At 43.3% G+C, this 14562-nt stretch overlaps 1 protein-coding gene across 1 annotated transcript in view; it reads right to left on the minus strand.

The window, feature by feature from the left end:
* LOC111958118 (nuclear receptor subfamily 6 group A member 1-A-like) overlaps positions 1–14562 on the minus strand; it is a 106630-nt gene that overhangs the window by 7550 nt on the left and 84518 nt on the right. The window contains exons 4-7 of the mRNA XM_070437101.1: positions 3719–3949; positions 3022–3077; positions 714–883; positions 7–180 (exon numbers count right to left, since the gene is read on the minus strand). Coding sequence (XP_070293202.1) covers positions 7–180; positions 714–883; positions 3022–3077; positions 3719–3949 — 631 coding nt within the window. The remainder of the gene's footprint in view (positions 1–6; positions 181–713; positions 884–3021; positions 3078–3718; positions 3950–14562) is intronic.

Genomic DNA, 14562 nt, shown 5'->3' on the forward strand with positions numbered 1-14562 from the left:
AGCTGCATCACCAGGGGGTGTGACTGGGGGTAGAGGTTGCGGGGCTGGGGGGCCAGCAGGCCTGGCTGGGCATGGTAGCTGAAGAGGTGAGGTAGCAGCTGGTAGGGGGTGTTCATGGGGGTGTTCATGTACTGGTCCCTGAGAGCAGCCGTGTAGCCGCCATTCATCTCTACAGAGCGACTTCACAGAGAAAACACAATGGTCAAACACACTAACACCTCAGACATGATGGAAAACACAGTAGAACTGTCACTGCCGCGAGATCATTTACTCACAATAGTCGTTCAACTACATACTGTACTTACACTAAATGCCAGAAATGGTTAAGTGTGCTCATGTTGTTGAGATTTGATAAATAACTATTTCTGTGCATTTCTAACATAATCAGAGTACATGGCTGATATAGATATGTTGATGTTGACACAGAGAGAGATTCAAATAGATACCACCACACTACATAGACTATGTTTGGCCTTGCTGCTTGTAGATAGACACTATGCATGTCTCCATAGCAAGAACAGCAGATACTGGTACGAATTCATTCTACAGATATCACTGCTAAGTCTGAATAGATTGCATTCAGGCATTCCTCTAGTGGCAAACACCTTACTAACTTGGCAATGAGATGTCAGGGGCAGTTCATTATTTCGTAACTGGACAAACTGCTGACAATGGCTACGATGCTCCCTAATGTAGAGGAGTTGCTAACTCACTTGGATGACAGAGTGGATGCGGGTGATGGCTGGTTGCCCTCGGAGGCGCCGTTGCTAGGGGAACTGTGGTCACTACTGTCACCATTGTTGCTCCAGGTGTGCTCCGGGAGACTGGCTTCCTCCTTAAACTCCTGTCCCGACATGATCCGCTCAATCTCCTCATCTGTGATCTGTGACACAGAGACAGAGATAGAGATAGAGAGATAGAGAGAGAGAGAGAGAGAGAAAGAGAAAGAAGAAAGAGAGAGCAGAGAAGAGAGAGCAGAAAGAGAGAGCAGAAAGAGAGAGCAGAGACGAGAGAGAGAGAGAGAGCAGAGAGACGAAGAGAGAGAGAGGAGAGAGGAGAGAGAGAGAGACAGAGAGGAGAGCGAGAGAAGAGAGAGAGAGGAGAGAGAGAGAAGAGAGGAGAGAGAAGAGAGAGAGAGAGAAGAGAGAGAGAGAGAGAGAGAGAGAGAGAATATGTTAAAGGAGTCATGACATTGGCAAGCCCATTAACTATTATAATTCACTCCCCTGGGTACTTCAAGTCTTTAGCTGTTAATACTACAGCATTGTTTTCAGGCATCTGAATGGATTAACATAGCATTGTTGTCCAGGGTATAATTATCCTAGGACAACTTGTTCCACAGAGGCACAAGGCCACACCATGCACATGCGCACGCACCCACCCACCCACACATAGAGGGGTCGTTCCACTTCAAAAAAACACAAGAAAGAGGATTTCAACACCCACCATATCAAATTGTTCTGAAATAGTTTTTGTTGATAGAAACAGATAAGTATTCCTGCAACGTTATAATGTTGACATATAACTTGATCTCTAAAATATTAAGCTAATTGATTGCACCCAAATTGGCCATTTTATAGAATATAGGATTCATATATTTAATAACTATAGTACCTAACATCTGATTTGGACCAAACTTTTTTCTAACAATGAGTTAGGCATGAGGAATCCAAAGAAATTGTCAAAAGCCCCCCATACCCCACACCAATCCCACCCCAACAATGAGTATATAGTATCAGTTCCCTATGTTTGACAAGTAGTATGGAGCTGTGGCTTGGAGTATTGTTTCTTTATCCTATGTAATGTATTCTCAGTGAATTTGTTGATGTTTCCTTTCCCCTGTTCAGAATTTTTTTTAATTTTTTGAAGTGTTTATGTCCCATCCTGCTTACAGGGTAAGAAGCTATATTTAATTTTGTAATTTAGGTGAACTATCCCTTTAATAATGGGTGTTGGGGGGAATCTTTAAAAAAAGATCACCTAATAGCAGGAACAGCACCATCTAGTGGTCAGAACTTGTTAATTGGGATGTACAGTAGGATGGGACACAAACCCAATAACTTCAATGACTAATTTCTCTGAACAGGATAAACTTTTTTTTGTTGACAAATTCATTGAGAATACATTACATAGGATGAAGAAACAATACTCAGAGCCTCAGCTCCATACTATTTCTCAAACATATGGAACTGATACTATAAACTTGTTTTTGGAGTGGGATTGATGTGGGGTGTGGGGGAGGAGGGTCTGTGGGTGGCATTTGACCGCTTCTTTGGATTCCTCATGTCTTACTCATTGTTACAAAAAAGTTTGGTCCAAATCGGATGTTAGGTACTATAATTATTGAATATTATATGAATCCTAGAAATTAAAATATCCAATTTGTGTGCAATTAATTAGCTTAATTTCTAAGAGATCAAATTATATTTCAACAAAATAATGCTTCCGGAATGCTTATCTTATCTGTTTCTAACTACAGACACGATTTCAGAACAATCTGAGATGGTGGGTGTCATGGCTTGCTGAAATGACGTGGAATGACCCACATCTTAGCTATGCCAAAATGATATTTGAAAAGCATGGCTAATCCTTCATCTAATGTTAATAACATTTATTTATTTATTTTTTCTTTAAAAAATTACCCCCTAATTTTTGATCTTCTCTCATCACTTCAACTCGGGAGGAGTTAATGACATAGATTGAATTGAACACTGTAAATAATGACTGGTGCTGCAAGCAATTAGGGATGCTGATTTGCCCAATTACCTTGTTTAAAGCCAGCTAATGAAATTATAAGTTAATGTGAGCATGAAATCACTGTCAACGATGGGTTCAATTCAATTTATAATAAGCACAGTTCAGGGCAATGGGTTAGAAATGACCAGCATTTTACATAACAATTCTTAGTAAGCAATTTAAATTTAAAGAAAATAAAGAAAATCAGAACAGTTCTGCAATATCAAAGTCGCTGTGGGAAACTAGCTGTAATTAGCTGTAGTAGAGTGCACAGTGAATATTTACCTGGACAGGCCCAATGCTTTTGTTTCTCCCTCCTGGCATGCCATCTTCCCTGATTGCTGGAAAACACACAGAACAGCCATAAGCACCACAATAAGAGAAACAAACTGTATGGTTTTTAAAAATACTATGCTTGGTTTTCAAGACATAAAAAACACTAAAGTACAGTACAATTCCTAGAGGGGTAGTGATAGCAACATTGGTACTATGGCTCCACCTGGTGGCTGCTATGATTGTGCCACAGCAGATCATCAGGAAAGAGTACAGCAAAATGTGAAACTTCATCTACACAGTCAATCCAGCAGAGAGCACTAGCTACATAACAAAAGAGCTGGGCGGCCTAGCTGCGAGCTGACAAGAGGGTGGGGTCATCACTAGTTAACACTGCCACAAAGTCAAACCCCCCCCCCCCATTTATACAATTTATCTTCTTAAAATCACATGTTAAACCTTAGCATTAACCCTAACCACACAGATAATCTTATGCCTAACCTTAAATTACATTGTTTTGGTTTTCATGAATTTTGACTTTGTGGTTGTGCTCTCTAGTGGAAACCCCCATGGAGCTTTTCCAATGAAATCTGTGGTTCTAGAACAATCTACTATGGTTCTAGTACAGTACATTCAGCTCAGAATTCTAGGCCTCTGCATACGTGGCTCTCGTCTGCTCGTCACTCTTGCCTCTTTGGTCTCCTCTTACCTTTGCGGTTCATTCCCATCTGTAGACACTTGAGCAGGCGGCAGTATTGGCAGCGGTTGCGCTGCTTGCGCGACATCTCGCAGTTCTTGTCACGGCTGCAGCGGTACACGCGCTTGTTGCAGATGCTGCGCTTGAAGAAGCCCTTGCAGCCCTCGCAGGAGATGATGCCATAGTGCAGGCCTGTGGCGCGGTCTCCACAGATAAGGCAAACACGTGGGTCAGCTGCAACATCTGACAGGAGAGACAGAAGGACTTGTTAGAACAGAAGACAGAAAACCGACAGACGCCTGCCACATATCACAACATTCAAGTAACATCAATGACAAATTGGACATAATAAAGATAAATATCTACGGAGAAAATGCAGCATGATCAAAATTGCTCGCAGATCTGAAAAGAAACCCGTTGCCATAAGTCTTCACCAAGCATATGTATCCTATAGCTCTAACCATCGTCGTGGAACTTAGGGTAGCCAACCAGTGTAACCAGCTGGATGTTAGGAGGAAGAATGGGCAGAGAGGGCAGACATCTTGAATGTTTTATTCAATAGGTCTGAGCAGAGAAAGGGCCAGGCTAAACGACACACGCTGGGCTGCCTGGTGATTTGTTTACAGGCTCTCCTTTCCCTTAGACACAGTGGCAGCGTCATTTCAACTCTTCAGTGTGACTATAGTCTAACACCACTCGGTGAAACCTGACTAGATTCACTCCCCTTTCATAGATATAGAGTACACTGAAACGCAAGCCCACATGAGGTCTAAATCTCTCACTGTAAGCATAACACGCTGGTGTGACAAGGGAATTGTTATTTGTTTAAATATATCAGACCAACTAACAGTTAATGATTCTCTAACTCCACAGGCGGGCAGTGACACCTTAATTGGGGATGATGGGCTCATAGTATTGGCTGGAATGGAATAAATGGAATGTTATCGAACACATCAAACACATGGTTTCCATATGTTTGATACGATTCCATCCACCCAAATCCAGCCATTGTTATGAGACGTCAGCAGCCCCTCAGCAGCCTCCAGTGTCCAACTGGTAGGTTCATATCACAGCTATCTTCTTTAAAAGACAAACCCAGTGCAGACCAGAGCCTTTACATTTTAGCCTTAACCTCGTTTCCTCAAAGGGTATATGGTGCAGCTTTTCTGCTGAGAGTTTCAAAATGTGAAATGTTGTTAAGAGCAAGTGAGGGCAGTAACTTGGAACACATGTTGGGGGATATTTGGGGGCTTGGATAAAGGCGAGGGAAGGGCTGCCTTTGAGGAAGTAGTGGAACAGGATGTTCCAAATGAAGCACATTCAAAAATAGTTGGTTAAATTACACAGTGCTCTGAGTTTAAGGTTAGCCAGCAGATTAACAACATGTGGTGGCCACTAGAGACCCAGATGTGAAAACAGAATAAAGTTCAAAACACCTAGCTTACTACAGTAGCCCTTATCCCCAAATACCAATATCGCTGATGCTAAATAGCTTTTGGCTTTACATTCATCTCTATAGAGTGACATGTCTGGCTTTCATGTGGCTGTGTGTGCATACGTTCCATTGGGTGTGCGTGTTGGAGTTTGGATCATAGAGAGATGTACTTAAAGCTAGAAACAATAACAATGTGTTCTCTCCTGTTTTACTAAAAAGCTAAGGGATTGGGCTGGAGGAATGTAACTACTAGAGCTACGGATGCAAGGACTGACCATACATGATCCCAAATGTGTAGTTTTGACCATGTTTTGAGGCTATACAGTTTAGATTTACGTTGATTACAAACATTGTTTCACTCCAATCTTATATTTTGGGTTCTGATGGGGAACGACACTTGAACTATGTGCATAAGGTGTGTTACTTTTTTTAAATTATTTTTTACTTTAGTCTATTTGGTAAATATTTGTTTAACTCTTCTTGATCTGCACTGTTGGTTAAGGGCTTGTAAGTAAGCATTTGACAATAAGGTCTACACCTGTTGTATTTGGCGCATGTGACAAAAAGTTTTATTTGATTTGATTACGCCATTTATAGTTTACATTCTTCAAGAATCAATGGGTCATTCACTTATAAATCCAAAAAGAGATGAAGCAACTAAGGATTTAAATTGAAGACTTACAATCCTTTGTGAACTCCTGACATTCTTAGTTACTTTACTAATCACCACAGAAACGGCACAATCTGCAGACCAGCACACTTTGAGGACACCAAACTTTAAAAAGCTGTTTAAAATCTTAGCTGGCATAATCCCCATCTACCTCTAGGTTAGATAATAAAACACTATGCAGGCAGAGAATGAATTAGACCCAAAACCTATTTCCCTACTCTCTGCTGTCCACCGTGTTAGTGCTACCCTATCGATCAACCCCCGTCCACCAACACACAAACACACACACACCCCTCAACCCCCGCACCATCCCCCCTCATAAAAGCTCTGAACAGATGGGTTGATGCCATGGTTACAGTGAATAGCCCAGCGAAGCAACGGCTGCCAGAAGAAGAGATAACACAGAACAACCCCAACCTTACTGGCTTAGCTTTCTAATTATGATATCAGTTAACAAGGCATCCCATCCCAGTTTCTGTTGGTCAATCAGCAATTACATGTGGTTTGTTGTCCCCACTTTATCATCATCCATTACTAAGTATAGTAAAAATGTAAAAAAATGATATAAGTCAGTTTAGAACAAATTCTTCTTTACAATGACGGCCAACCCCGGCCAAACCCGAACGACGGTGGCCCAATTGTGCGCTGCCCTATGGGACTCCCAATCACGGCCGGATGTGATACAGCCTGGTTTCGAACCAGGGACTGTAGTGACGCCTCTTGCACTGCGATTATTGGTCACATACACATGTTTAGCAGATGTTATTGCGGGTGTAGTGAAATGCTTGTGTTTATAGCTCCAACAGTGCAGTAATATCTAACAAGTTATATCTAACAATTTCACAACAATACACACAAATCTAAAGTAAAGGAATGGAATTAAGAATATATAAATACCTGACAGCAATGTCGGAGCGGCATAGACTAAAATACAGTAGAATACAGTATATACATATGAAATGAGTAATGCAAAATATGCAAACATTAAAGTAGGGAGTGTGCTTCAAACTGAATTCCCAAAATAAAGTACCATGAACTGGTTCATCCTGAAAAACAGGTGACCACTAACTGGGAAAATATAAACAGTGAAGTGATCAAAGTGAAGGTTTACAGATCAACATGGGAGACTGCATTGGGAGATTTTGTAAATATACAGAGAGAAACATCCAGAACCCTGGTTTTCACCTCCATTCTGGGGTCCACTGGGGTCCAAACTGAGTTCAAACCGATTCTACATGTAGATTTACACTAAAATGTCGGCAGTCAGACGCCCACCGGCGGCAGGTGGTCCCGAAAACACACCCCGCCGAACGAACGGCGGTGCGCATGTCAGATGAACGTTAGATGGAGATCTGGGGCGGTTTGTGCGCTCCACAGGCGGGCAGTGACACCTTAATTGGGGATGACGGGCTCATAATAATGGCTGGAATGGAACAAATGGAATGCTATCGAACACATCACACACATGGTTTCTATGTGTTTGATGCCATTCCATTCACTCCCTTCCAGCCATTATTATGAGCCGTCCTCCCCCTCAACAGCCTCCTGTGATGCGCTCCCATAGTTAGTGAGCAAACTGAGAGCAGACTGAACTGCTTTCACTGGATTCTACCAACAGTAAATAATGAACCCAGTCCTGAAGGAGACTGGTGAGAACTCAGCTATAGTGGTCCTGGTTAATGCGACCTTCTCCTGAACCCACAAAGTAACCCTAGCTGCTCTGAGGTAAGTCTCTTACTGACGGCCTTTGGTCAACCAGTACTTCACAAAGCCATGAACTTTCCCCTCTTCCAGGCATGGACTAACCCATCAGATATAAGAGCGAGACATGGGTGCAGTGATCTAAAGTAACAAGGTCATCAAACCCATGCCAACCCATACTGTGCAAAAGCTTCCTTTCCCTTAACACATTTACTATCATCAGTGCTTGACTTGGGCTACTGCTTGAGCTCCTGTTCCTCTCATTAGCTCAAATGTATTGTGGAGCTCCTGCACCTAAATATAAACAGTACAGGCCCCCAAAATGAGTCCCGGAACCTATTTCAGTCCAAACCAAGTACTGATTATCATGAACGTATAAGATTGGCCAAAAGCGAATAAAATGGCAGATAGCAACTTTTAGACCTCAGGTACTGTCCACAAGAGCACACTTGTGCACAGGTTATACACTAAACTACTACTACTGAGTGGTAAACTCATCTTCTTTATAACTTAAATATAGCTGCAACCGAATCAGACATAATCCTGTCAAAGAGATGACAGAGGTCCTATATGTCCATCCCTGCTCTAAGTATACTAGAAGCAGCAGTGTGCTTTCAGAGCCCAGGGTAAGGTTCCTCTTAGTAGAGGCAATTAGCCAGAGCAGGAGAAATGTTAAGGAGCATAAAGCCTCTGCCAGATCTACTGAATGGGGAATGGAAGACCTCTAAAACCCAATGGGATTACCTATGAGGCTTAAGTTAACTCCTCGGGAGGCTTTTCTGGGGTTGTCATACTGTACACACACAAAAGGCTCACTCGGGTCCCGCCAACGGATTCAAATGTAATCCTTGGTCATTAACGTGAACATCCCACCAGCCTGAGAACAATGAGGAGCTCTTACTCAAAACAAACCTGTTGAGGTTTGTAATAGGTTATGTTTTGACCCCAACACCTATTTTTGGTCTTCCATAAGGAACACTCATGTAACGAGGGTCTTTCGCACTGCCATACAGTTAACAACGTAATAGAGAAACGTCCTGCCAGAAGTAACTCCAGAGTGCAGTAACAAATATAGAAGTGTCATCAGTATGCTTCACACACTACTACATACCGCAGCACGTAAGAACTTGATGTCCTGCAATACTCTATTATAATGATTCCGTATAAAGTGACTTTAGCCCGATTAAAGTGGGCTCTCGGAGCACAATGAGGACAAAGCTTGATGCTGAAGGAAGGGCGGAGGTATCAGTGAAGATTCACCTTAAGGTCTAAATCAAAAGCCTTTCAGTCATTAAAGCCCCTGTTCTGTGTGTAATAGAATAACACCTCTACTAAGTCTGCCAGAAAAGAGGACAGGACCCACATACTTTCCCCCTTTATTTGAACTCAGAGCTCTCCTCATTCTCTTTCTCAAAATGGCCAACTAAAAGGTGCTCCACCCTCTGCATTGTCTTGCATATGTTATAGATCGCCCAAAACCCTGCTCTGTTTTGATATTTTACTTCAAACACAAGCTGTGAGAGCACGCGAGAGATTTTACTGCCTTAAAGCATGTCCAAGATCACATAGGTTAACACCACAGCTCTCCAAGCCTGGAGAACTACCCTCCTGTAGGGTTTCAATTCAACCCCAGTTTTAACTGACCTGATTAACCAGCTAATTAGTGGTGCATCGGTCTAAGGCACTGCATCTCAGTGCTTGAGGCATCACTACAAACACCCTGGTTCTATTCCAGGCTGTATCACAACCGGATGTGATTGGGAGTCCTATAGGGCGGTGCACAATTGGCCCAGCGTTGTGCAGGTTTGGCCGGTTGTGCGGGTTTGGCCGGTATAGTCAGTGTAAATAAGAATTTGATCTTAACTGACTTAAAAATAAAGGTTCAATAAAAAAATATATAATTTAAAAGCACTCCAGGAACAGGATGGGAAAGCCCTGCTTTACACTATGGATCCTCTCCTCCTCAATAAAGGTGGCCGCATGCTTCCCAACTGCAATGTTTCTTTACCGTTCGTGCATATATTATGACAACATTTTGTGATGTTTTGTTCGTTTTGGAGTTTGGTTAGGGTTTTGTCGACTGTTCGGGCACACAAAATAAATTCTCAAGGGCCAGCCAAAGTTCTGAAGGCGAAGTCTACGCCCCTTCGTCCATGATTGGTCAACTGTAGAGGTGATGCAATTCAGCTGGAAACTCAGTGTTCTCAGCATTCTCTGACTCTCCGACGAGTGGTGGTAGTTCCAGGTACGGCCAGGTTTATGGAGATGGACACCTGTGAATGAGAGGTAACACGAGAATGTCAGATATATACATTTGGTCAACAAAAACACCATACCATTTTCCAGGAACCATGTTCCAAAAGATTTGATAAAATTGCACTTCTCATGTAGAGGTGCATACATATATACAGTAACAAGGGGAATTAGAAACAGAAAAAGTTGAATTAATTCATACCTGAATAAGGGCGCATGAGGTTCTCATGTAGGGGGAAAGCTGCATCTCCCAGGAAAACATGAGGACTTGACGTTGTGGTACCTGACAGGACAGCTGGCGGTGGTAAATCCAGGGTCTTCTTCAGCAGTTTGGACCCAAAATAACTCTCTTGAAACACTCCACCATAGCTCTCTCGGCCGTATGCCCCTATATCAACCATTGTGAACCTGTAGGGCACATCTTCTCTGTCTCCGGATCTCTATTATGTGTTGCTAGGTAGATAGATCTAGTAGATCCCTGGCAAATCACACACATCCAATCAACTGTCTCTCTGTACACTATTTTATTCTCGGGTGTGTTTGGGTGTGTCATCACGTCCTTGTTTGGCATAGATGGCTATTACCAGCTCATCGCCCTCTACTGTCCCGGGGTAATATTGCTGCTTTCCCCCCTTTTTTTCATTTTTGAAGCGAACGTCTTTTTTGGGAGCATGCGAGCCCACTCGTTCGGTTCGACTAGCCGGCTTTGGCTAGCCGACAGCCGAACTGAAGAACGCTGACGCCTTGAGCCATTTGTCTGTTTTATTTCAGCACATGTGGTAATTCAAAGAAGGCATCAAAACCATATATTTAATTGAGCATCCCATGTGAAATGCCTGACTTCCTTCAATGAGAAAAACACAATGATCGTTAGTTTCCTTCATTCACACCAGCAGAGGCTTATTTGCCAAATCTGTCACCCTCTCTTTCAAGTGCATGGCCACCATATAATCACCAACACTTGATCTCAATGTGTCACATCAAACTCTGGCTCCACCTCACCAACCCCTCCCTGTATGGCAGTCAGTGGTCCAGTCCATCAAACTGGTTCTGTCCTGGTTCTGGTCACCTCCCCTCCCCCAGCTTCTCATGGATCATGTGATGGGGGTGATAAATCCAAAGTGACGGGACATGTGGGAGAGTTGTAAAGTCAAGCCTTTGCTTCATCTTGAACTCTACCCTCTCTCTCTCTATAGTCTGGGCCCTGTGACTGCCTCCTCTCCCTCCGTCCCTCCCTCTTCCACCTCACCACAAGGCCTGCTGAAGGGTATTTCACTCAGCGGTTTTGTCTTGTGTTTCCATCACAATCATCCCCAGCTGAAAGGCAGCGGGGGATGAAGGGATCTGCTGTACTTTTCCACTATTAATTCCCCTCCTACCTCCCTCCCTCCCTCCCTTCTTTACATATCTCTCTATCCATACACAATCCTTTATGGGAGGAAAGGGTGCATACTTTCTCCTAATTAAGTACAGTACCTGATGACTCTCTCGGCCGCTCTTTCTATCTGTCTCAAATCAAATCAAATTGGTCACAGACACATATTTAGCAGATGTTATTGCAGATGTAGCAAAATGCTTGTGTTCTTAGTTCCAACAGTGCAGTAGTATCTAAAAATTCACAACAATACACAAATCTAAAAGTAAAAGAATGGAATTAAGAACTGTATAAATATTAGGATGAGCAATGTCGGATTGGCATTGACTAAAATACAGTAGGACAAAATACAGTGAACAGGCCGTGGCTCAGGCTGTTGATGTCCTTGATCTTTTTGACCTTCCTGTGACACCGGGTGCTGTAGGTGTACTGAAGGGCAGGCAGTGTGCCCCTGGTGATGCGTTGGGCAGCGCACCATCCTCTGGAGAGCCCTGCGGTTGCGGGCGGTGCAGTTGCCGTACCAGGCGGTGATACAGCCCGACAGGATCCTCTCAATTGTGCATCTGTAAAAGTTTGTGAAGGTCTTAGGGGCCAAGCCAAATTTCTTCAGCCTCCTGAGGTTGAAGAGGCCCTGTTACGAGTTCTTCACCACACTGTAAGTGTGGGTGGACCATTGCAGATTGTCAGAGATGTGTACACCGGGGAACTTGCAGTCCCGTTGATGTGGATAGGGGCGTGCTCCCTCTTCTGTTTCCTGAAGTCCACGATCAGCTCCTTCGTTTTGTTGACGTTGAGGGAGAGTTTACTTTCATAGCACCACTCCGCCAGGACCCTCACCTCCTCACTGTAGGCTGTCTTGTCATTGTTGGTAATCAGGCCTACTACTGTTGTGCTATCTGCAAGCTTGATGATTGAGTTGGAGACATGCATGGCCACGCAGTCATGGGTGAACAGGGAGTACAGGAGGGGGCTGAGCACACACCCTTGTAGGGCCCCTGTGTTGAGGATCAGCGAAGTTGAGGTGTTGTTTCCTACCTTCACCAGCTGGGGGAAAACCATCAGGAAGTCCAGGACCCAGTTTCACAGGGTGGGGTTCAGACGCAGAGCCCCGAGCTTAATGATGAGCTTGAAGGGTACTATGGTGTTGGAAGCTGAGCTATAGTCAATGAACAGCATTTCAACGTAGGTATTCCTCTTGCCCAGATGGGATAGGGAAGTGTACAGTGGGTATAGGGTGTCAGGTAAGGTAGAGGTGATATGATCCTTAACTTCTCTAGGGTAGGGGGCAGCATTCGGAATTTTGGATGAAAAGCATGCCCAAATTAAACTGCCTGCTTCTCGGGCCCAGAAGATAAGATATGCATATAACTGGTAGATTTGGATAGAGAATACTCTAACGTTTCCAAAAACTGTTAAAATAGTGTCTGTGAGTATAACAGAACTGATTTGGCAGGCGAAAACCTGAGAAATATCCATTCGGGAAGTCGTTTTTTTTTTGTTTTGTAGTTTTCTATTCAATGCCATTACAGTATCCATTGACTTAGGACTCAAATTGCAGTTCCTATGCCTTCCACTAGATGTCAACAGTCTTTAGAAATTGTTTCAGGCTTGTATTCTGAAAAATGAGGAAGTAAGAGCAGTCTGAATGAGTGGACCCTAAAGTGTCACAGAGCTTTTTCATGCGCACGACCGAGAGAGTGCCTTTCTTGTTTACCTTTCATATTGACGACATTATTGTCCGGTTGAAATATTATCGATTATTTAGGCTAAAAACAACCTGAGGATTGAATATAGACATGTTTCTATGAACTTTACGGATACAATTTGGATTTTTTTGTCTGCCTGTTTTGACTGCGTTTGAGTCTGTTGATTACTGAAGAAAACGCACAAACAAAACGGAGGTTTTTGGATATAAAGAGACTTTATCGAACAAAAGGAACATTTATTGAGTAAATGAATGTCTGCTGAGTGCAACCATATGAAGATCATCAAAGGTAAGGGATTAATTTTATCTCTATTTCTGACTTGTGTAACTCTTCTACTTGGCTGGTTACTGTTTGTAATGATTTGTCTGTTGGGCTATGTTCTCAAATAATCGCAAGGCATGCTTTCACCGTAAAGCATTTTTTAAATCTGACACCGTGGTTGGATTCACAAGAAGTTAATCTTTAAACCTATGTAAAATATGTTTTGTTTTCTGAATTTTTATAAGGAGTATTTCTGTATTTGAATTTGGCGCCCAGCAGTTTCACTGGCTGTTGAAGAGGTGGGACGCTAACGTCTCACGTACCCAAGAGGTTTAACTAGCCACTCAAAGCATTTCATGGAAATTGTTATTTAGTTCAGTTACCTTTGCTTTCTTGGGTACAGGAACAATGGTGGACATCTTGAAGCAAGTAGGGACAGCAGACTGGGATAGGGAGAGATTGAATATGTCCGTAAACACTCCAGCCAGCTGGTCTGTGCATGCTCTGAGGACGTGGCTAGGGATGCCATCTGGGCCGTCAGCCTTGTGAGTGTTAACATGCTTAAATGTCTTACTCACGTCGGCCACGGAGAACGAGAGCTCACAGTCCTTGGGAGCGGGCCGCGTTGGTGGCGCTGTGTTATCCTCCTGATTGTCTGTAGACCCTGCCACATATGTCTCGTGTCTGAGCCGTTGAATTGCGACTCCACTTTGTCTCTGTATTGACATTTTGCCTATTTGATTGCCTTACGGAGGGAATAACTACACTGTTTGTATTCAACCATATTCCCCGTCACCTTGCCATGGTTAAATGCGGTGGTTCGCACTTTCAGTTTTGCACAAATGCTATCCACGGTTTCTGGTTTGGGTAGGTTTTAATAGTCACCGTGGGAACAGATTCGTCAGACTAGCCAATAGGAAGGGATGAGCAAAATGGAGTCGTGATCTGATTTCCCGAAGGGAGGGCGGGGAAGGGCCTTGTAGGCATCTCACTAGTGGTCTAGTGTTTTTCCTAAGTGAGTACTACAGTCAATGTGTTGATAGAACTTTTGTAGCATTTTCCTCAAATTTGCTTTGTTAAAATCCCCAGCTACAATAAATGCGGCCTCGGGCTATGTGGTTTCCAGTTTGCATAAAGTCCAGTGTAGTTCCTTGAGGGCCGTCGTGGTATCGGCTTGAGGGGGAATATACACGGCTGTGACTATAATCTAAGAGAATTCTCTTGGGAGGTAGTATCGTCTGCATTTGATTGTGAGGTATTCTAGTTCGGGTGAACAAAATTACTTGAGTTTCTGTATGTTATCACAATCACACCATGAGTAGTTAATCATGAAACATACACCACCGCTTTTCTTCTTCCCAGAGAGTTCTTTATCCCTATCTGTGCGATAAACTGAGAACCCAGCTGGCTGTATGGACGGTAATAGTATATCCCGAGAGAGCCATGATTCTGTGA

This window comes from Salvelinus sp. IW2-2015, linkage group LG33 (genome assembly GCF_002910315.2).
Source record: "Salvelinus sp. IW2-2015 linkage group LG33, ASM291031v2, whole genome shotgun sequence".
In the NCBI taxonomy this organism is placed as follows: domain Eukaryota; kingdom Metazoa; phylum Chordata; class Actinopteri; order Salmoniformes; family Salmonidae; genus Salvelinus; species Salvelinus sp. IW2-2015.